Genomic DNA, 24179 nt, shown 5'->3' with positions numbered 1-24179 from the left:
TCCTGGCTGGCCTCCCACATTCTACCCTATGTAAACTTGAGGTCATGCACAACCCAGTTGCCCGTGTCCTAACTCGCACCAAATCCCATTCCCCCAATTCCCCATGTGCTCACTGACCTACATTGGCTTCCAGTTAAGCAACACCTCAATTTTAAAATTCTCATCTTTGTTTTCAAAATTCCTCCATGGCCTTGCCCCTCCCTATCTCTAAACCCCTCCAGTCCTACAACCCGGAGATATCTGCGCTCCTCCAATTCTGGACTCTTGAGCATCCGTGATTTTAATCGCTGAACCATTGGCAGCCGTGCCTTATGCTGCCTAGGCCCCAAGCTCTGGAATTCCCTCCCTAAACCACTCCGCCTCTCTACCTCACTTTCCTCCTTTAGGCCGCTCCTTAAAAACCTACCTCTTTGCCCTAATAACTCCTTATGTGGCTCGGTGTCAAATTTTGTTTGATAACGCTCTTGTGAAGCATCTTGGGAAGTTTTACTATGTTAAAGGCACTATAGAAATATAAGTTGTTGTTGCTCTGTAAACCTTTTGGGAATTCAAAACTATTAATTTACCACAAAATAGGTAACAATTTATATCCCAGCCTTAACATACACCAGCTTCTTCAGAGAAATAGATACTCCAATTTGTAGCCAAATATGCTTTTATAATCAATTCCTTTGTTTAAAGATTACAGCCTCTTTCAATCTCACAACAATCCTCATATAGCATTTTCATTACATTGTTAAGGACACCAATGGTAAAGCAAGACTTCAAATTACAATCACACGCTTACGGTGTTCGGAGAATCTGTTTGCCTCGAAATGCTTAGACTTGTTCAATCTTGGGTCACACCAGGTCAGCTGGATAATCACAGTACGTATTCAAGTAACAAACGCTCAGTGACTTTCTGCAGTTAAAATTTAGATGACATGCAATTGATTGACTAATCCCCACAACTATCCTGAAAGAAACTGCTTCTGTGTTGCACTCGTGGTGGTAACGTATCAGAGGCCCTTAATAGCACCAGCACAGCCTTCTGCATTCAAAGAAAGGGTTGGTCTCAAAATATCACACCTTCAATTCAAACATTGCTTTATTTTATTCTATAGATTTTACCTAACTCAGAGGAGGGAGGAACAAACACAATCTTCCCTCCTACCGGATTAAAAATGAAACAACACACTCCAAAAACCCAGACAAGTAAAACCTGTTATAAAAACAGAAAATGCTGGCAATACTCAGCAGGTCAGGCAGCATCTGTAGAGAGAGAAGCAAAGTTAACGTTTCAGGTCGATGACCCTTCGTCAGAACTGGAAAAAGTTGGAGATGTAACAGGTTTTTAAGCAAGTGTAGGGGTAGGGAAAGGGTGGGGGGGGGGGGGAAGGAAAGAACAAAAGGGAAGGTCTGTGATAGGATCGAAGGCAGGAGAGATTAAAAGGCAAAAGGGATGATGGTGCAAGGTGTGGTAAACCACTTTTATCGTTCACTATCGTTACACTATGTTTATATCGTTACACTATGGTTATCACTGTTTACACTGTTGTATCACTACACAAGGTCACCTCTTGTCACGCTGTTATACCTGGGCTGACCACAGCTGACTCCGCCCATGGCTCCGCCTGCTTGCCCAGGTATAAAGGTGGTCGCCTGGCTGGTATTCCTCCTTGTTGGACCCGATCACCCACGAGGGTGGGCTCTGTTATTTAGCCAATAAAAACCTATAGTTACGATCTTAACTCGTCGCTTTTCATTGAATGAATTGATAGGTATATCAATTTTATTGGCTAAATTTTGAAATGAGTGGATCGGAGCAGCCAAACGACCAGCCAAACGGCCAGCTACAACAGCCACAGCAGCCGGCCTGGCTGCGAGCCCTCCGACCGCCGTACCTGGATCTAAACCCACAGGCAGCGAACTCAGCCCTCGACTTCGAACAATGGCTGAGCTGTTTCGAATCCTACCTGGGAGAATCCGGCGTGCCTCCGGGATCCAAACTAAGAGTTCTGACCGCCCAGGTGAGCCCTAAAGTATTTGCATTCATCCGGGACCTTGCTACATACGAGGACGCCCTCAACCTGCTGAAAGAGCAGTACCGGAGCCCGGTAAATTCTATGTATGCCAGACATCTCCTAAGATCCCGCTCGCAACAGCCAGGAGAGTCTGTAGATGAATTTTTACGGGCGCTACAAACACTCGGCAGGGACTGTGACTTTAAAGCTGTAACGGCTGCAGAAAATACTGAAGGGAATATCCGCGATGCCTTCGTGAAAGGCCTTCGGTCCGACTACTCATGGCAAAGACTGCTCGAATCAAAGGACCTCGACCTGAATACAACTGCAGCCCTCGCTCGCTCTCTGGGAGTGGCCCATCGGGACCTCGAGGCGTACTCAAGGTACTGTGTTGCGCGACCCTGGGACTCGGGCCCGACCCCGGCCGCAATACCCCTCGCACCGCCGCCTCTGGGACCTACCTCAGCGTCGGCGTCCCAGAACCGATCGGGACCGCCACCCCCGGTACCGGCTGCGACATCGGAGCCCCGCGATCGGGCCGCCGGCTGCTTCTTCTGTGGCCAGGCGAAACACCCGAGGACGCGCTGCCCTGCAAGAAACGCGACTTGCTCCGACTGCCACAAGAAAGGCCACTTCGCGAAGGCCTGCAGGGGGAGAGCCACAGACGCCAGCAGTGCCTCATGCGAGTTGTGGGGGCGGCCATCTTTCATCAAGGCCACAGATGCCAGTATCCCCTCGTGTGAGTCGTGGGGGCGGCCATCTTTGATCAAGGCCACCGACGCCAGCAGTGCCTCATGTGAGTTGTGGGGGCGGCCATCTTCTCCACCATTTTATTCAACGTCGTGGGCGCCGCCATTTTGTCCACCACACTCGACCGCCGCCTTGTCTCCAGACCCAACCACCGCCTCACCCGCAGACTACAGCAGCTCGCTCAGCCATACACTAGCCTCCGTCACACTGGACCAAGCTCGCCCGCATCACCTGTCCAAGTCCATGATGGACATCAAAGTAAACGGCCACGCCACGACCTGCCTGTTCGACAGCGGAAGCACGGAGAGTTTCATCCATCCAGACACGGTGAGCCACTACTCCCTCACTGTCCGGCCAACGCGCAACCGGATCTCGATGGCGTCGAGGTCCCATTCTACAGACATCAGCGGCTACTGTGTTGTGACCCTGTCGGTTAGGGGCACGGAGTATAAAAATTTTAAACTCCTCGCCCTGCCCCAGCTCTGCGCTGTCGTCCTACTAGGGCTGGACTTCCAATCCCACCTTCAAAGTGTCACTTTGGCATACGGTGGACCCCTCCCCCCACTCACAGTCGACAACCAGCAGCCTTTAAACCGCCCACCGCGTACCACCTGCGGCCTATCCACCCTCAAGGTCCCGCCCCCCTCCCTGTTCGCTAACCTCACCCGCGACTGTAAATCCGTCGCCACCAAGAGCAGGCGGTACAGCGCCGGGGACAGAGCTTTTATTAGCTCTGAGGTGCAGTGTCTCCTGAAGGAGGGCATCATCGAGAGGAGCAACAGCCCCTGGCGTGCCCAGGTCGTAGTCGTTAAGACCGGCAATAAAAACCGCCTGGTCATCGACTACAGCCAAACCATAAACCGGTACACCCAGCTGGACGCATACCCCCTTCCCCGCATATCTGATATGGTCAATCAGATTGCACAGTACCGGGTTTTCTCTACCATCGACCTTAAGTCGGCCTATCACCAACTCCCTATCCGCCCTGAGGACCGCCAGTATACCGCCTTCGAGGCGAATGGCCGCCTCTACCACTTCCTTAGGGTTCCCTTCGGCGTCACCAACGGGGTTTCGGTCTTCCAAAGGGAGATGGACCGGATGGTTGACCAGAACGGGCTGCAGGCCACGTTCCCTTATCTAGATAATGTCACCATCTGCTGCCGCGACCAGCAGGACCACGATGTTAATCTGGAGAAATTCCTCCGTACGGCCCAACGGCTGGACCTCACTTACAATAAGGAGAAATGTGTGTTTAACACCTCGCGTCTCGCCATCCTCGGCTGCGTAGTAGAGAACGGAGTCATCGGCCCCGACCCCGAAAGAATGCGCCCCCTCATGGAGCTTCCCCTCCCCCACTGTCCAAAGGCGCTGAAGAGAACCCTGGGGCTCTTCGCCTACTATGCCCAATGGGTGCCGAATTATGCGGACAAAGCCAGACCCCTCATGAAGTCCACCTCCTTCCCCCTGACGGCAGAAGCGTGCGCAGCCTTCTCCCTCATAAAGGGAGACATTGCTAAGGCCACAATGCATGCGGTGGATGAGTCTATCCCTTTCCAAGTGGAGAGCGATGCATCCGACTTCGCCCTAGCTGCAACCCTTAACCAGGCGGGGAGACCTGTGGCCTTCTTCTCAAGGACCCTCCAGGGCCCTGAGGTCCGACACTCTTCGGTCGAGAAGGAGGCCCAGGCGATCGTGGAGGCAGTACGACGCTGGAGGCATTACCTGGCAGGCAAACGATTTACCCTCCTCACCGACCAGCGTTCGGTCGCTTTTAGGGGCAAAATCAAGAACGACAAGATCTTGAGGTGGAGAATCGAGCTCTCCACCTATGATTATGATATCTTGTACCAGCCTGGTAAACTGAACGAACCCCCAGATGCTCTATCACGAAGTACATGCGCCAATGCGCAAATTGATAGACTGCAGACCCTCCACAACGACCTCTGCCACCCCGGGGTCACCAGACTTTACCACTTCATTAAGGCCCGCAACCTGCCCTACTCCATCGAGGAGGTCAGGACCATGACCAGGAACTGCCAAACCTGTGCCGAATGCAAACCGCATTTCTTTAGGCCGGACAGAGCAAGCCTGATCAAAGCCACCCGCCCCTTCGAGCGCTTGAGCATCGATTTTAAGGGGCCCCTCCCGTCCTCTGACCGTAATGTGTACTTCCTCAACATCATTGATGAGTACTCCCGTTTCCCCTTTGCCTTCCCCTGCCCAGACATGACCAGTACCATGGTCATCAAATGCCTGAACGACCTCTTCGCCTTGTTCGGGTTCCCGAACTATATACATAGCGACCGGGGCTCATCCTTCATGAGCGAGGAACTTCGCCAGTTCCTACTAGCGAGAGGTATTGCTGCAAGCAGGACCACCAGCTACAACCCCCGAGGGAACGGCCAGGTGGAAAGAGAGAACGCGACTGTCTGGAAGGCCGTTCTCTTAGCCTTAAAGTCTAAGGGCCTCCCAACCTCTCGCTGGCAGGAAGTCCTCCCGGCAGCGCTGCATTCCATCCGGTCACTGCTTTGCACGGCCATTAACGCCACCCCCCATGAACGAATGTTTGTTTTCCCCAGGAAGTCGACTACGGGAACCTCGTTACCAATATGGCTGACTTCTCCGGGGCCCGTCTTGCTGCGAAAGCACGTGAGGGCCCATAAAACGGACCCCCTGGTCGGGAGGGTGGACCTCCTGCACGCCAACCCCTAGTACGCCTATGTGGCATACCCAGACGGGCGGGAGGACACAGTCTCCTTACGAGACCTTGCACCCTCGGGCACCCCTGAGACACCACCGTTACCCCCCACCACCCCCCCAAATCCAGCCCAGGTAGACGGCATGCCGGAACCCCACGAGCCTTCGCCGACCACCAGCATTAACATCGGATACTGCACCACCGCCGCCGCTGCTGCGCCGATCAGAAAGACTTACGAGGCCTCCGGGCAGACTGACATACCCGAACTGGTAGTACACTTCACCCCGCCGGACTCAAATTTAAACAAGGGATGAATGTGGTAAACCACTTTTATCGTTCACTATCGTTACACTATGTTTATATCGTTACACTATGGTTATCACTGTTTACACTGTTGTATCACTACACAAGGTCACCACTTGTCACGCTGTTATACCTGGGCTGACCACAGCTGACTCCGCCCATGGCTCCGCCTGCTTGCCCAGGTATAAAGGTGGTCGACTGGCTGGTATTCCTCCTTGTTGGACCCGATCACCCACGAGGGTGGGCTCTGTTATTTAGCCAATAAAAACCTATAGTTACTATCTTAACTCGTCGCTTTTCATTGAATGAATTGATAGGTATATCACAAGGCAAAAGGAGATGGTAATAGGACAAGTTAAGAAACAAAAGATGACTCTAGATGAAGTGTAAATGGCACTGGCAGAATGAAACACAGCTGCCATGTGAGAGGGAAAAAAATGATAAGGGCAGAGGTTATCGTCTGAAATTGTTGAACTCGATGTTGAGTCCAGAAGGCTGTAAAATGCCTAATCGAAAGATGAGGGGCTGTTCCTCGAGCTTCATTGGAACAGTATAAGAGGCCGAGGGCGGTGAGGTCCGAGTGGGACTGGAGCGGAGAATTAAAGTGACAGGCGTCCGGAAGCTCGGGGTCACCCTTACGGACTGAACGGAGGTGTTCCGCAAAGCGGTCACCCAATCTGCGTTTGGTCACCCCAGTGTAGAGGTGACCGCATCGTGAGAAGCAAATACAGTATACTCATTGCAAGAAGTACAAGTAAATCGCTGTTTCACCTGGAAGGAGTGTTTGGAGCCCTGGACAGTGGGAAGGGAGGAGGTAAAAGGGCAGGTGTTGCATCCAAGTAAAACCTGTTGTCTACCTATATAGGAAAAAGTGTCACCCTATAACAACTCTCAAGCTTCTTTTATATCAGCTTTGTTTTAATTTGAATTTTGGGAGACTGTTCGTCCGCTGCTAAATCCAGCTCTCTTATTCCTGAATCTCTTGTAGAACCAGTTTCTTTTCTGGGTCTGCAAGTTCTCCTTATTGAAAAAAAATGGATTCTCGGGTTGTGAAGGTCGCTGGCGAGGCCGGCATTTATTGCCCATCCTTGTTGTCCTGCGAAGGCAGCGGTTTAATACAACGGAGTTGGCTTGCTAGGCCACTTCAGAGGGCACTAAGAGTCAACCACATTAGTTTGGGACTGGAGTCACATATAGGCCGAACCAGGTTTCTTTAAAGATATACTGAGATTTAAAATAATAATTTGGAATCAATCATATATGGTACGCAATGATGAGTTCCACAGCAAAGTGAAAGCATGTTGGTGGGAAGAACGAGGAGAGGCAATATAAACTAAAGGGTACAATTCTAAAGGGGGTGCATGAACAGAGAGACCTGGGGTATATGTGCACAAATCGTTGAAGGTGGCAGGGCAGGATGAGAAAGCAGTTAAAAAAGCATACGGGATCCTGGGCTTCATAAATAGAGGCATAGAGTACAAATGCAAGGAAGTTATGAACCACCTTTATAAAACATTGGTTCGTCCTCAACTGGAGTATTGCGCCCAATTCTGGGCACCGTACTTTAGGAAGGATGTGAAGGCCTTACAGAGGGTGCAGAGGAGATTTACAAGAATGGTTCCAGCGATGAGGGACTTCAGCTACGTGGATAGACTGGAGAAGCTGGAGTTGCTCTCCTTAGAGCAGAGAAGATTTGATCGAGGTGTTCAAAATCATGAGGGGTCTAGACAGAGTAGAGAGAGAGAAACTGTTCCCATTGGCGGAAGGGTCGAGAACCTGAGGGCACAGATTTAAGGTGATTGACAGAAGAACCAAAGGCGACCAAGTGACGAAAAACATTTTTACGCAGCGAGTGGTTAGAATCTGGAATGCACTGCTTGAAAGGGTAGTGGAGGCAGATTCAATCGTGGCTTTCAAAAAAGGGAATTGGATCAGTACCTGAAAGAAAAAAATTGCAGGGCTATGGGGAAAGGGCGGGGGAGTGGGACTAGCTGAAGTGCTCCTGCAAAGAGCCGGCATGGGCTCGACGGGCCGAATGGCCTCCTTCTGTGCTGTAACTGTTCTATGATTCGATGTACATGTATTGTGGATCATCCAACAGATCTCAATGGAGCTTTCTCCTTGTCGCTACCCATGACCCAAGATTCTTATTAAAACCACGAGCTGCATTAATAAAAGAGTCAGTGAACAGCAGATTACAACACATCCCATTCGAGACACTGCCTCAGCTAATCCACAAATCCCTCAGTGACATCAGAGTTATCACAGGTTTTTTCACAGGTCAGTACTCATCAACAGGGCCACTCATTTTCTGCACTAAATAAACCAAGGGTTGAAAAACAATTTTTAATTTGCACCTTCACTAGCTGTTCCTGGTACCTGAGTATGACAAACATCATTAAGTCTTCCTCGATCAAACCAACTCTATTGCTAACACAACAAAAAAAAAAAACAGGGTTTGTGTTTAATAAAATCTTTCACTTGGAAGGGAGGAGGGAAATGGAAGGGAAGGGAGAGAGGGGAGAGGAATTTTGATGCAGAATAACAGTAATATTCCTGTACAGCTGTCTAATTAAATAAGAAGTGAATAAAACAGGAAGTGAATAAAATGAAGGAACAATCCATTTGAACAAGAGTCAATTTAGCAATCAGCTTTGAGAACCCGACACAACCTTTACTTTCAATTTCCAGCTCCTCCTCAGCATTTTTTGTTTTAAAGAGAGGGTCAGAAGACTAAGAAATCCCTTATTGGAACACCACTGTAGGTCTCTCACTCAGTTTTCAGTTGGAGTTTGCACACTACACATAGTTCCCTCGATCACTCCTTAGATTTCAGCCACCACTTGCTGTAACTTGCTATTCCAACCACAGTCTGGGTGCATTTCAGCAGCCTGTGAACTTAGACCAGTTTCACATCCCATTACACTTTCTTTGAAAGCCATCAAAAACCCCTCAATACACTGAAAATTAGATTACAAAATGCTTCACATTTCATATCTGGTCATCATCACATTGCTGTTTGTGGGAGCTTGCTGTGCGCAAATTGGCCGCCACATTTCCTACATTACAACAGTGACTACACTTCCAAAAAGTACTTCATTGGCTGTAAAGCACTTTGGGACGTGCCGAGTTTGTGAAAGGCGCTATAGAAATGCAAATCTTCCTGTTTTGTGGCTTTATTTTTGAAGCCTAAATATTGTGTGTCAATTTCTCTTCTCTTTTAGCCTGTCCAATTCACCCAAAGTCATGACAACATTCCTCAACTGTCCTTAGGCCTGTCATTGGCCACCGAGGAGGTGGACCGTATCAACTTAAAAATGACCTATCGGTTGATTTTTCCTCTCCCTCCCTTATAACCTGCAACTTCCAATAGCACACTAAGGTTTAGCGTTCACAATGGAGAATTTCAAAGATAAAACCATTGCTGGTAGGGTTTCTGCTTTGGGCGCAATCGGGAAATTGTGCCTAAAATTGCACTGGTTAGGTTACAGTTCAAGTTTCCACTAAAATTCATTTGCATAATCGCAAACGTTAAATCTTCCACGAACCAGTGCAATCGGGCAGCGTAATAGAACGCAACTGTTTCATTTGTTTTTCTTTCCATTTAAAAGTATTCCTTGAGGTATTTAAGAGTGGTAACCTGGTGCAGTTTTATTAATACATCTAAAAATGGGTTTATCAGCAAAAATAAGCATTTTTAATAAGGGTATCCAGTCCTCCACCTGCGAGCAATCCGATTTAAAATCACCGAAAATGACTTAAATGGTTCAGCAAAGTTTTTATTTAATAGTTTCATTGGTGTACACTAGAATCAGCGAATAGTACAGCACAGGAGGAGGCCGTTCGGCCCATCGAGTCTGCGCCATATTCCTGCAATTTTTTTTCCTTCAAGTAGTTAACCAATTCCCTTTTGAAGGCTACTATTGAATCTGTACCCACCACCCTATCAGGCCGTGCATTCCAAATCCTAACCACTCGTTGCACAAAAAATGTTTTTCCTCATGTCGCCTCTGGTTCTTTTGACAATCACCTTAAATCTGTGCCCTCTGGTTATCGACCCTTCAGCCATTGAAAATAGTTTCTCTTTATTCACTCTAAATCCTTCATAATTTTAAACACCACTAGTCAGTTAATTAGTAAATTTAGGGGGGCTAAATTCGGTTGATTTGCGCCTCCCGTTAAGGCGCTAATGGGGCGCAAATCAACTAGCGCCTGGGTGCGACGCCACTAACGCCTCCCTCGAAATTCAGCTCCTGAGTCATTCGGGTCTGCATGACGTCATCGCCGTGCGCAGCACCCCGGCTATAATATTGGGTGGCGCCCCCCGACTTACCGCCGGACACTATGTCCGCCGGGGTCGGGGGGGCCTACCTGTGGCCGGGGTGGCGTTAGTTAAAAGGGAGGAGGCGGGCGGCCATTTTTGCTGCTGGCCATCTGCCAGCACCTGCCACCGTTGCTGTCCCTGGCCCCCGTGAAGCCCCCCCGCGGGGTGCCGGCTGCTCTCCTCGAGTGCCGGGCTCGTTTGCTAGCACTCCCGATCCCTGGTGGCCCAGCTGAGCACCGGGACGTGCTGCGCCAGGCCCCTCTCCTCCTCTCCTCTCCGGGCGCTACCTGGGAAAATCAGCCGCGGGGGCGGCAACTTTTTGTGGCGCTAAAATTTGGGCGAAGGTAGCGCCCAAATTTTTACCCCTAAATATTTTTCGATGTGAAGACAGTTCAAAATAGTAGTGCCTGTGCGCCTAAGAAAATGAGCACAATTTGAAGAGCCTTCCTGAACCAGCGCACTTGGCAGAATCTCGCAATGTCGACCTGAGGCCCTAGCCAGTCTTGTGGGTGGGGTCTGATTCGGGCAAACTAAATCCTTAGCCAGCGGAAAAGATGGCGGAAAACACATGGTTTTGGGCGTAACTCATTTACGTTTAAAATTCCTCGATCTTGTGCGCTGGTTCAGCCAATTCCGCCCGGATTGTGCCGATATTACTGCCGTAAGCGAATGGAAACACGACCCCAGAGTCTCCAACTCCAGTTTTAACAGTGACAACAACTTGCATTAATATAGCATCTTTAACACAGAAAAACATCCCAAAGCACTTTGCAGAAGCATAATCAAGAAAATAGGCGCTGAGCCAAGAAACAGATCAAAGCTGGGTCACAGTGGTGGATTTTAAAGAGGGTCTTAAAAGAAGTAGGGGAAGGGGTATATCACAAAGTGGCCACAACCATCACCAAAAAACTGCCTGTGACAACGTGGATGGGTTGCCATTACCTCAGCTGCTTTAAGAACTCCACATCACAGCTGCTGTTGATAAGTTTGATGAACTCCTCGTAGGAAGGGGCGTAAGTGTAGGCTTTCTTGTGATGCTCATTCACTTGCTCCCTATGTTCCATCTGGGTTAGCAGCATTCGATTAATGTAGTCTGGATCGCTCAGCAGTTCCACCATTGGCTTTAGGACTGTCAACAATAGATTCAGGCAAGAATTTAGAATGGACAAAATTCAGAACACGGAGCCAATTTGATAATCGTTAGAAACACATTATGAACAAACACTAACGATTACAATAAAGTATATGTTTCTCTATCAAGTCTTCTCTCATAAAGGCATGAATTCCACAAACACTGGCAGATCCAGGTAGCAATTTTTCTTCTGTGAGTGAGTAGACAGTGAGTGTTGGAGACTATGTAACCACAGAACTGGGGTGTGGCGTGGGGGGGAGGGGGGCGGGAGGAAAAAAAGAGAAAAATAAAAATCGCCCAATCCTGTCCTCACCCAATATCCACACATCTGGCACCAGGGATCTTTAGACAGTGCTCAGGAATTGTATCCTCTCTCTAACCCACTGCTGTAGCCCACCGCCACCGTCGAGTTTCCTTAACTAAAGTGATTGCTGCCGAGTCATTCTGGTCTGCATGGCTCAGTGCCACACAACATGATGCACGCATCCTCAAACAATCAAGATCAAAGCCCTTGCCAATCATTTTTACCATTACATGTATTTCATTAAACAGGAGTGCGCGAGTTCCCAGAAGTTAATTTATCACAAGTGCATAGAACAAGGGAACCCTGCTATTACAAACCGAGACTGAAGCAGTAAGGCAGTTACTATATTGCAATGGTTCAGAAGACATTGCAAACCACAAGTTAAGACGTGGAAGGGGTTTACCAATGTGTTCTGACCCAAGTCATGTTATGATGGAAAACATACATTATGGTGTTAGCTACTTGAAATTGCACCATGGGATATTTGTGTATGAACGGTCATATGAAATTCCTTCCTCTATTCTAGTGAAAGCATTAACCCATTGATTTTAAACTGGTTGCGGTCTCTGTTAAAATAGGGGAAGAATGACCCTCATATAAAGGCATTAAGTGTTCACACATCAGCCTCCTACGGTGTGCTATCAAGGGCTAGGGCTGTTGGAGATCTTACGAACAGCCATGTAAGGGTTAAAATGAAAACCATTTCATAAGGAAGACATTTTCCTTCCTTTAGTTGGGCAGGTGTCTGGAAGCTCCTATCTGTTTGAGGGTAAAGTCATCAGCAGCCTGCCAGAGAGGGTAGGCTGCAGAGTCATCTCATCCAAACACATGATTCTGCAAGCAAGGATACAACTCCATCCTCTGATTCACTACATTAGCAGATGGTCCAATTAACCAACACGCATGATCACAATAAATCAACTAACAGAAGAAAGAATTTTTTAAAAAGAGCAATACCGTTAAAACAAGATTGAACCTTCTTGCAGCTGATTGCACAGCAAGGGCTTTATTCATTTTTCCAAGCCACCTTATTGAAACTCTAAGGCTCAGATATTTAATCCTTTAGATGGAAGATAAATGGAAACGTGCCGACCATGAATGTCCCGACCGATGTTTGACACCGATGATCAGCGTTTGCACAGTTGCTTCTCCCACTATTAGATTATCTGCTACCGTTGAAAGTAGTTTTTATCTAGGATTACGTAGGATATATGGCACAGAAATAGGCCATTCGGCCCAACCAGTCCATGCCGGCGTTTATGCTCCACTTGAGCCTCCTCCCCTCTTTCCTCATCTAAATCTATCAGCGTAACCCTCTATTCCCTTCACCCTCTTATGCTTGTCCAGCCTCCCCTTAAATACATCTATACTATTCGCCTCAACCACTCCCTGTGGTAGCGAGTTCCACATTCTCACCACTCTCTGGGTAAAGAAGTTTCTTCTGAATTCCCTATTTGATTTCTTGGTGACTATCTTATATTGATGGCCTCTAGTTATGCTCTTCCCCACAAGTGGAAACACTCTCTCTGTACCCACTCTATCAAAACCTTTCATAATTTTATAGACCTCTATTAGGTCACCCCTCAGCCTTCTTTTTTCAAGCGAAGAGACCCAGCCTGTTCATCCTTTCCTGATATGTATACCCTTGCACTTCTGGTATCATCCTTGTAAATCTTCTCTGCACCCTCTCTAGTGCCTCTATATCCTTTTTATAATATGGCGACCAGAACTGTACGTGGTACTCCAAGTGTGGTCTAACCAAGGTTCGATACAGGTTTAGCATAACTTCACTACTTTACAATTCTATCTCTCTAGAAATAAACCCTCGTGCTTGGTTTTTAAAAATATATAAATTTCCATATGGCAGAGAGCAAATGGTCCTGCATTTATTAACTTTAAAAATATTCATGTTCATTGTAGAATCCAAAATGCTGCAAACTGCACCAAAGACATGTTAAAATCCAAAATGCAGGGGGGCATGTCCTCAGATCCCTTTATAGTATTAGTCCTGTGTCTTTAATACGCCCTTTCAGGCTTTTATGCATTTTTCCCCCCTCTAATACATGTGCAGGAATGTTAGTTATACCTGCAGCTTAAAGTACATGCCTTCACCCCACTGTGCTTCTAGTAATATTACTTCTTTACACGGGTCACAGGCGTATACTCAGAGCCATTTTCGAGTAGTTATAGCTTCTCTGGGCTTGGCTCAGCTTTTTCCAAGTGACCATGTATGAAAAACCTCGCAAAGAAAGTTGCAACTAAGAATAGACAGTCACCTGGTTATTTCAGTTAATGTAGCGAACAACAAAAACACTCACTCATAGGGAAGATTTCCTCTGCACACAATGTGAAGCAAAACTGGTAACATGTTTAGAAAGAGCATATTTATGATACTTATGATACTCTGCCTAAGAAGACTAACCCTAACCCTGAGGATTTGAATACAGCAGTAAAGAAGTCTTACTCCAATTATATAGGGCCTTGGTGAGACCACATCTGGAGTACTGTGTACAATTTTGGTCTCCTTACCTAAGGATATACTTGCCATAGAGGGAGTGCAATGCAGGTTCACGAGATTGATTCCTGGGATGGTGGGACTAACATATGAGAAGACATTGAGTAAACTAGGCCTGTATTCTCTTGAATTCAGAAGAATGAGAGGGGATCTCATTGAAGCATACAAATTTATTACAGGGCTTGATAGGGTGGATGCTGGGAGAATGTTTCCCTTGGCTGGGGAGTCTAGAACCAGGGGCCACAGCCTCAGGATAAAGGGTAGGCCATTCAGGACTGAGATGAGAAGAAATTTATTCACACAGAGGGTGGTGAATCTTTGGCATTTTCTACCGCAGAGGGCTATGGAGGCTCAGTCATTGGGTATATTCAAAACAGAAGTCGATAGATTTCTGACGAGTAAAGGCATCAAGGGATATGGCAGATGATCAGCCATGATTGCATTGAATGGCGGAGCAGGCTCGAAGGGCCGAATGGCCTACTCCTGCTCCTACTTCATATGTTCTTATGTTCTAACCCATTCGAACCATGGTAACGTTGACTGAGAAAGGCAAGCCCAGAAGCACGAGGTCACTGCCGAAAGCTCGAACTAAGCAAGACTCTCCTTTCCAGTATTTTTTGTTGAGGAGATAAAGCCAGGCCCACCCAACAACCAAGAGTCTTTTCGGAAGAGAAGAGATCGAGATATGCAGCTGTACCAAGTGACTATCCGCTGCGGAAATTGGTCTTAGTCATTGGCAAACAGAAAGGGTATTTTGAAGCAGTCCCAAATGGGGGTGGGGGGGGGGGGGTGGAAAATCAATCATTGCCGCTGTAACGTATTATCACATGGTTTGGTTACAAGCATGCTCAGCTCGCTCTGGCCTAGTAAAGCAAGCACATGAAATAGCAGCTCATCCTGGCTCTGTCGTTCATTTGTTCTACTCACATATATGACATTTTTGGCGACAGGGATGGGATCTCAAAGCCATTTTTGGGGATCATGGAAGGACACACAGAAACATAGAAGATAGGAGCAGGCCATTCGGCCCCTCGAGCCTGCTCCGCCATTCAATGAGATCATGGCTGATCGTCCAAATTCAGTACCCTATCCCTGCTTTCTCCCCATATCCCTTGATCCCTTTAGCCTTAAGAAATATATCTAACTCCTTCTTGAATATATTTAATGAATTGGCCTCAACTGCCTTTTGTGGTAGAGAATTCCACAAGTTCACCACTCTCTGGGTGAAGAAATTCCTCCTCATCTCTGTCCTAAATGGCTTACCCCTTATCCTTAGACTGTGACCCCTGATTCTAGACTCCCCCGCCATCGGGAACATCCTTCCTGCATCTAGTCTGTCTAGTCCTGTTAGAATTTTATAAGTTTCAATGAGATCCACTCTCATTCTTCTAAACTCCAGCGAGTATAAGCCCAATCGACCCAATCTCTCCTCATATGGCATTCCTACCATCCTAGGTATCAGTCTGGTGAATCTTTGCTGCACTCCCTCCATGCCAAGAACATCCTTCCTCAGATAAGGCGACCAAAACTGCACACAATACTCAAGGTGTGGTCTCACCAAGGCCCTGTACAACTGCAGCAAGACATCCTTGTTCCTGTACTCAAACCCTCTCGCTATGAAGGCCAACATACCATTTGCCTTCTTAACCGCCTGCTGCACCTGCATGCTTACCTTCAGCGACTGGTGCACAAGGACACTCGGGTCTCGTTGTACTTCCTCTTCTCCCAATCTATTGCCATTCAGATAATAATCTGCCTTCCTGTTTTTGACAGCAAAGTGGATAACCTCACATTTATCCACGTTATAGTGCATCTGCCATGCTTCTGCCCAATCACCCAACCGGTCCAAATCATCCTGTAGTTTCTCGGCATCCTCCTCAAAGCACACACGCCCACCCAGCTTTGTGTCGTCTGCAAATTTGGAGATATTACATCTAGTTCCCTTGTCTAGATCATTAATATATATTGTGAATAGCTGGGGTCCAAGGACCGATCCCTGCGGTACCCCACTAGTCACTGCCTGCCACTCGGAAAAAGACCCGTTTATTCCAACTCTTTGCTTTCTATCTGCCAACCAGTTCTCTATCCAAGTCAATACCTTGCCCCCAATCCCATGTGCCTTAACTTTACACGCTAATCTCTTATGTGGGACCTTATCGAAAGCCTTCTGAAAGTCCAAATACACCACATCCACTGTTTCTCCCTTAGCTATTTTACTAGTTACATCCTCAAAAAATTCCAGTAGATTAGTCAAGCACGATTTACCTTTTGTAAATCCATGTTGACTTTGTCCGATCCTGTCACTGTTTTCCAAGTGCTCTGCTATTACATCTTTTATAATGGACTCTAGCATTTTCCCCACTACCGATGTCAGGCTTACCGGTCTGTAATTCCCCGTTTTCTCTCTACCACCTTTTTTGAATAGTGGGGTAACATTAGCTACCCTCCAATCCATGGGTACTGTTCCAGATTCCATCGAATGTTGGAAGATTGATCAGCAATGCATCTACTATTTCTAGGGCCACTTCCTTAAGTACCCTAGTATGTAGATTATCAGGCCCTGGGGATTTATTGGCCTTCAATCCCATCAATTTCCCTACAAATACTGATTTCTTTCAGTTCCTCCCTTTCATCAGACCCCATGTTCCCCAACATTTCTGGGAGGTTATTTGTGTCCTCCTTTGTGAAGACAGAACCAAAATATGTATTTAATTGGTCTGCCATTTCTTTGTTCCCCATTATAAATTCCCCTGATTCTGACTGCAAGGGACCTATGCTTGACTTCACCAATCTTTTTCTCTTCACATATCTATAAAAGCTTTTACAGTCAGTTTTTATGTTCCCTGCAAGCTTACTCTCATACTCTATTTTCCCCCTCTTAATTAATCCCTTTGTCCTCCTTTGCTGAATCCTAAACTGCTCCCAATCCTCTGGATTACTGCTTTTTCTGGCCAATTTATATGTCCTCTCCTTGGATCTTATGCTATCCCTAATTTCCCTCGTTAGCCACGGTTGAGTCACCTTTTTTGTTTTATTTTTATGCCAAACTGGGATGAACAAATTCTGTAGTTCATCCATGCGGTCTTTGAATGTTTGCCATTGCCTATCCACCATCAACCCTTTGAGTGACATTCCCCAATCAATCCTACCCAATTCGCGCCTCAGACCATCGTAGTTTCCTTTATTTAAATTCAGGACCCTAGTCTCTGAGTCAACTACTTCATTCTCCATCTTAATGAAGAATTCTATCATATTATGATCGCTCCGACCCAAGGGGCCTCGTACAACAAGATTGCTAATTAATCCTTTCTCATTACATAATACCCAGTCTAAGGTGGCCTGATCTCTGGTTGGTTCCTCGACATATTGGTCCAGGAAACCATCCCGTAAACATTCCAGGAATTCCTCCACAGTATTGTTACTAATTTGGTTAGCCCAATCTATATATAGATTAAAGTCACCCATGATGACTGCTGTGCCCTTTTTGCACGCTTCTCTAATTTCCCTTTTAATGCCATCCCCAACCTCCGCATTACTGTTTGGTGGTCTATATACCACTCCCACTAACGTTTTCTGCACCTTGGTATTTCTCAGTTCTACCCATACAGATTCCACATCATCAGAGCTAATATCCTTCCTTACAATTGTGTGAATCCCTTCTTTAACCAGTAATGCTACCCCACCTCCCATTCCTTTTTGCCTATCTTTCCTGAATATTGAATACCCCTGGATGTTGAGTTCCCAGCCTTCGCCACCCTGGAGACATGTTTCCGTAATCCCAATCACATCATATTCGTTTACCTCTATTTGCGCAGCTAATTCATCCACCTTATTACGAATGCTCCTCACATTAAGACACAAAGCCTTCAGGCTTGTTTTTTTAACGCTCTTAGACCTATTAGAATTATTATTTCCTGTGGCCATGTTTGATTTAAACCGTTGATTTCTCTGACTGCCACTTTTGTTTTTCTCCTTCATATCTTTTGCTTTTATCCTTGTTTCCCTTTCCTCTGCCCCCCTGCTCAGGTTCCCATCCCCCTGCCATTTCAGTTCAAACCCTCCCCCAGAGCACTAGCAAACACTCCCCCTAGGACATCGGTCCCGGCCCTGCCCAGGTGCAAACCGTCCGGTTTGAACTGGTCCCACCTCCCCCAGAACCGGTTCCAATGTCCCAGGAATGTGAATCCCTCCCCCTGGCACCATTCCTCTAGCCACGTATTCATCTGAAATATCCTTCTATTTCTACTCTGACTAGCACGTGGCACTGGTAGCAATCCTGAGATTACTACCTTTGAGGTCCTATTTTTTAAATTTACCTCCTAACTCCCTATATTCAGCTTTTAGGACCTCATCCCGTTTTTTACCTATATCGTTGGTAACTATATGCACCACGACAACTGGCTGTTCACCCTCCCCTTCCAAGATGTTCTGCAGCCGCTCTGAGACATCCTTGACCCTTGCACCAGGGAGGCAACACACCACCCTGGAGTCTCGTTTGCGGCCGCAGAAACGTCTATCTATTCCCCTTACAATAGAATCCCCTATTGCTATAGCTCGACCCCTCTTTTTCCTCTTGTCCTGTGCAGCAGAGCCACCCCTGGTGCCAGGAAGTTGGCTGCTGCTGCCTTCCCCTGATAAGCCATCCCCCCCATCAGTATCCAAAATGCTATATCTGTTTGAGAGGGGGATGGCCACAGGGGACCCCTGCACTACCTGCCTGCGCCTACTACTCTGCCTGTTGGTCACCCCTTCCCTTTCTGCCTGTGCCACCTTTACCTGCGGTGTGACCAACTGATTAAACGTGCTATTCACGATGTCCTCGGCATCGCGAATGGTCCAGTATGTATCCAATCGTTGCACCAGCACCGCAATGCGGTCTGCCAGTAGCTGCAACTGGACACACTTCCTGCACACATGGTTGTCAGGGACACAGGAAGTGTCCCTGAGTTCCCACATAGCGCAGCAGGAGCATACCACGGCACCAGGCTGTCCCGCCATGACTTACCCTTTAATTAATTGCAATTAAATTAAATCAAATCAATCCCACCAATTACACTACAGTTAAATGGTATATTTAAGGGCCTTGGTTTACAAACAGTCCCCGCTACACCACAGAGACTTCAGAAACTATAAACCACAGATTTAAAGTTTATAAAGAGAGAAATACTCACCAATCACTTACCAGCTTTCTGGTGACATCACACTTCGATTACTTTTTACTTCTCTCCCTCTCGGAGATTGGAGATTAGTACGCTCTGAGGCCTACGTGGTCTCTGGGGGCCTTTTAAAGCCTTGCCGCTTGCGTTTCCCGCCACCGCCGCTATGAGGCCTACCTGGTCTCTGGGAGCCTTTTAAAGCCTCGTCGCTTGCGTTTCCCGCTGCCGCTGCTCTCTAACACTGCACCGGCCCATGAGTAGGTCCCGAGGTGAGGTGAACATAAGAAAATAAGAAATAGGAGTAGGCCATTCGGCCTCTCAAGCCTGCTCTGCCATTCAATAAGATTGTGGCTGATCATCTACCTCATCTCCACTTTCCTGCACCATCCCCATATCCCTCGATTCCCTTAATATCCAAAAATCTATCAATTTCTGACTTTGAGTATACTCAATGACTGAGCTGCCACAGCCCTCTGGGGTAGAGAATTCCAAAGATTCACCACCCTCTGAAGACATTTCTCCTCATCTCAGTCCTAAATGGCCAACCCTTTATTCTGAGGCTGTGACCCCTGGTTCTAGACTCCCCAGCCAGGGGAAACATCCTCCCTGCATCTACCCTGTCACGCCCTGTAAGAATTTTAGATGTTTCAATGAGATCACACCTCATTCTTCTAAATTCTAGAGAATATAGGCCTAGTCTACTCAATCTCTCCTCAAAGGACAATCCCCCCATCCCAGGAATCAATCTGGTGAACCTTCGTTGCACTCCCTCTATGGCAAGTATATCCTTCCTTAGGTAAGGAGACCAAAACTGTACACAATACTCCAGGTGTGGTCTCACCAGGGCCCTATATAATTGCAGTAAGACGTCTTTACTCTTATACTCAAATCCTCTTATAATAAAGGCCAACATACCATTTGCTTTCCTGATTGCTTGCTGTACCTGCATGTTAACCTTCAGTGACTCGTGTACAAGGACACCCAGGCCCCTCTGAACACTCAACATTTAAAAAATACTCTACTTTTCTATTTTTCCTACCAAAGTGGATAACTTCACATTTCTCCACATTATATTCCATTTGCCATGTTCTTGCCCACTCACTTAGCCTGTCTATATCCCCTTGAAGCCTCCTTGCATTCTCCTCACAACTTACATTCCCACCTAGCTTTGTATCATCAGCAAACTTGGATATATTACATTTGGTCCCCTCATCCAAATCATTGATATAGATTGTGAATAGCTGCCCAAGCACTGATCCTTGTGGTACCCCAGTAGTTACAGCCTCCAACCCAAAAATGGCCCGTTTATTCCTACTCTCTGTTTTCTGTCCGCTAACCAATCCTCAATCCATGCTGGTATATCACCCCCAATCCCATGAGCCCTAATTTTGTTTAATAACCTCGTGTGGCACCTTATCGAATGCCTTCTGAAAATCCAAATACACCACATCCACTGGTTCCCCCTGATCTATTCCGCTAGTTACAACCTCAAAACCCCCCCACAGATTTGTCAAACACGATTTCCCTTACATAAATCCATGCTGACTCTGCCCAATCCTATTATTATTTTCGAAGTGGGGGGGGGGGGGGGGCGGGGGGAAAAAGAGAACTTGGAGTGGGAGGGGCCGGGCTGGCAGCGAACCGCGGTACTTTTGTGGAACCGGGAGGCACAGGAGAAACTTTTCTGGACCAGCAGTGGTGAGTTGGATTATGTCACGTGCGGTCACGCATTGGGTCTTGCTTGCACAGGGCATCAGTGTTTGCAGCACTTGAAACGGATTGTGATCCTGGTCCAGTGCTGACAATTATCTTCCAGATCTACCCCCATTAGCCAAACAATTGCCTATTTATTCAAACGTCGTCGTAGCTAACAGGTGCGTGATTCTGGCTCCTCTGACATACTATATTAACCAGCGTTCTCATGCTCCAAGCTAGTAGGGTGTAAATCCACAAAAGGTGCAAGTCCTTTAAGCCAGAAAGCATTTCAACAGGCTTACGTTACACCTACAGCTCAAGGCCTCAGATGTCAACATATTTTATGTGGAAAGCGAGACCATTATGTACTCGAATCACGACTGAGAAAAAAAAAGCCATATGACACTCTGTTTGATTGGACAGGCAGCTTCACTCATTTTGCTGGACAGGCAGCTTCACTCATTTTGCTTTGAAGCCAGTTCAGAATTAACCATTGTTGCGGAGACCATGAACTTCATTTGAACAGTGTTTACGTGTGGCACTGACTCAAGTTCTGCCAGACGAGCTCACAGCTCCAGAATATATAGGAAGGAGCAGAGCAGAAACCGGTGACATTCATTAGCAGGCACACACATCAGAGTATCTGGATTGGAGTCAGAAAAGCAAGGTTACTCGGATGACAGAAAGTTGATTTATTCCACTGAACCTCAAATTAAGCAACATTAGTCAATCTCCTGTCCTGTCGCTCATGAGCAGTCTGGGGCCTGGAGCGGCGTTTCTGAAACTTGGCACAGTCAAACTAAGTAAAGTACTATAATTACATACCTGTCTGCAATTCGGTCCGCTACAAGCCTAATCGGCAGTTTCCTACCAAATCTCTCAAATAAAACACAAAGAAAAAGAAATGTCTAATTATAAAACTACACTCACAGTTTAAACAATTGGAGACGTTTCCTCAGTGGCTCGTGGGTTTGTACAGCTGCAGTTGAGGCAGAAGCAGCTGCTGCTATTTTTAGTTCACCTCCATTTGTAAACACGAATAAAATTAAAATAACATTTAGAATGAAGTTTGGCAGCGCAGGTGTTGTGCCCCACTAATGCACGAGGCCAAGATGATCGGCCACTTCCACAGGAATGAAGCGAGGAACTGAATTAAAATTGAGAAGCGAATGCGCACGCTTGAATAAAACTCAAGGGAAACCCGACTGAGTTGGACCAAAGAAACACAAGGCCGCAACAACATGCAGTACAGTGCACTTTTAACAAAAGACGTAATAAAAGAACAACATAGCAGGGACTATAGTTGTCAGTCATTCGAACTAGCTATGGAGTGAGGACAGGAGACTAGTGCTCTCTCCGCCTGTACATCATGAGAATAGCAGCATGCCCTCAACCAAAGCAAAACTATTGTAGGCTTCCCCCGTTATGTCCCCCTATTTTCCATGACAGAATGCAACTGGGTATATTGCAGTAAACTCTCGTTTAAACAGCACCTAATCAACCGGAATTCTTTAATAACCGGCAAAATAGATAGTGGGTAATCTTGCTGAATCCATCCATTTTTCGTTTTTCCGAGTCCGAGTTTCCCGCGGTGGCCGAGTTAGTCACTGGTTTTTACTTTTTTGCATTAAAAATGGCCTACCTCTCTGTTATCCAGAATTTTTAATCAACCGGCACCATCCCGGTCCCGTCGGTGCCGGATACCAAAGAGTTTACTGTATAAAGCTAACCAAGCTAATGATGCAAACACCATTCATCGATCCCGAATCTGTTCCTCAAAATAATTACCCCAACCCCACTGAATTGAGGTAACTCCCCATGAACAATCCAAATGGAGACATTACCAGCAAGATGGGCCAGTTTAACTTACAGAGGTAAGAACTCCTTTAAAATCAGTCAGATTTTACTGCAGATTAAATACTGCTTGCCTGAACATACAGGAAACTTTCTGGTATCCGGCACGGACGGGACCAACCTGGTGCCGGTCCATCAACAATTCCGGATAACCGAACGCTATAGTAAAAGATACGGAGCTCAGAGCTCCGTATAAAGCAACAAACCCACAGCTTCAAAACAATCGGCACAAGTTGCAAGCATCTCTGTAGCTTAGCAACAGCTTCAGCTGCACCCTTGCACAGCAACAAATGGAGTTTAAAAAGGTAATAAAAGTTAACGGAATCGACTCCAGAATTTTGCCGGTGGATAGAGCGTTCCGGTTACTTAGGGGCCGGTTAATCAAAAGTTTCCTGTACTAAGAATTTTATTTATTTTTTGCCAGTTTTCCCACTTATTTCAATTACTTTTTACAAATGTAGGGCACTCCTTTAATCTGGGCAAATTTATTGGAGTGATTGGTTGATTTTACATTCAAATATCAAACTTTAAATTATCAGTTAGGATAGTAAAATGGGGAACGTTTCGGACAGATTGAGGCACGACTCAGTTACAGCCCGTCTGTCTAAACAACCCAAATTCCCAAGGACCCACACGTACCTTTCATGGCTAATATTTCTGCAAGAACAATCTGTAAGCTGCGAGAGGCGACATCTTTCGTGGTTAAGAGGCAAAGCACCAGCACCCGTGAGCACGTGCGCAGGAATTGGTCCTCATCCTCGAAGCTCTTCAAGCACGGATGTAGAGGAAAAGGCTTCGGCTGTTGCTCCTCTTGCCTAAAAAGGAATAATAATCAGGCAGCATTACACCAATGCATATCCACGTTTCAAACGTTATGGGAACAATCCTCGGTTTTCTCCTCAGTAAAACCCTTGCACCGAGATAGCTGGCTCATTGTACCAATGAAATCTACAGGCACACAGTTTTTTTTATTGGCAGGGATGTCAACCAATGAGGTGCAAGACATGGCTTGAGTTTATTTTTAAGGGGTCGATAAAAAGAGAAAATTGGATGTATTATATAATTGTGCGCTCATCAGGTAAAGGAGGTCAGTACTGGGGAATGAAGCAATTTTTCCGTTTTATTTGCCCAATGTCCCCCATCAAGCATTCCCAAATCATGTACAATATGTAACAAGAACCATAGGAACATTAGGAACAGGAGTAGGCCATTCAGCCCCTCAGGCCTGCTCCACCATTCAATTAGATTATGGCAGATCTGAACCTCAACGCCATTTTCTCAAGATGCAATACTGTATCCAAATTGTTCCAGTAATATCGCTCGACTCCACTCCCAAACCAGAAGAACACCTGCTATTCCACCAGTGTGGATCTTTCCATTTCCATCACAGAGCATTCCTTGTGGGCTTTCTGCATTAAACATTTCCAGTCAGTGACAAATGTTAG

General features: G+C 46.7%; 1 protein-coding gene across 1 annotated transcript in view; it reads right to left on the bottom strand.

Moving 5' to 3' along the window:
- snx25 (sorting nexin 25) overlaps positions 1 to 24179 on the bottom strand; it is a 321585-nt gene that overhangs the window by 163581 nt on the left and 133825 nt on the right. Inside the window, exons 5-6 of the mRNA XM_085981347.1 lie at positions 23374 to 23549; positions 11021 to 11207 (exon numbers count right to left, since the gene is read on the bottom strand). Of these exons, the coding sequence (XP_085837473.1) occupies positions 11021 to 11207; positions 23374 to 23549 (363 nt within the window). The remainder of the gene's footprint in view (positions 1 to 11020; positions 11208 to 23373; positions 23550 to 24179) is intronic.

Source organism: Somniosus microcephalus, chromosome 1 (genome assembly GCF_052327205.1).
Source record: "Somniosus microcephalus isolate GS21.2 chromosome 1, FLI_Smic_1.0, whole genome shotgun sequence".
NCBI lineage: Eukaryota > Metazoa > Chordata > Chondrichthyes > Squaliformes > Somniosidae > Somniosus > Somniosus microcephalus.
The sequence above is the reverse complement of the archived record's forward strand: the minus strand, read 5'-3'. Positions and strand labels throughout refer to the sequence as shown.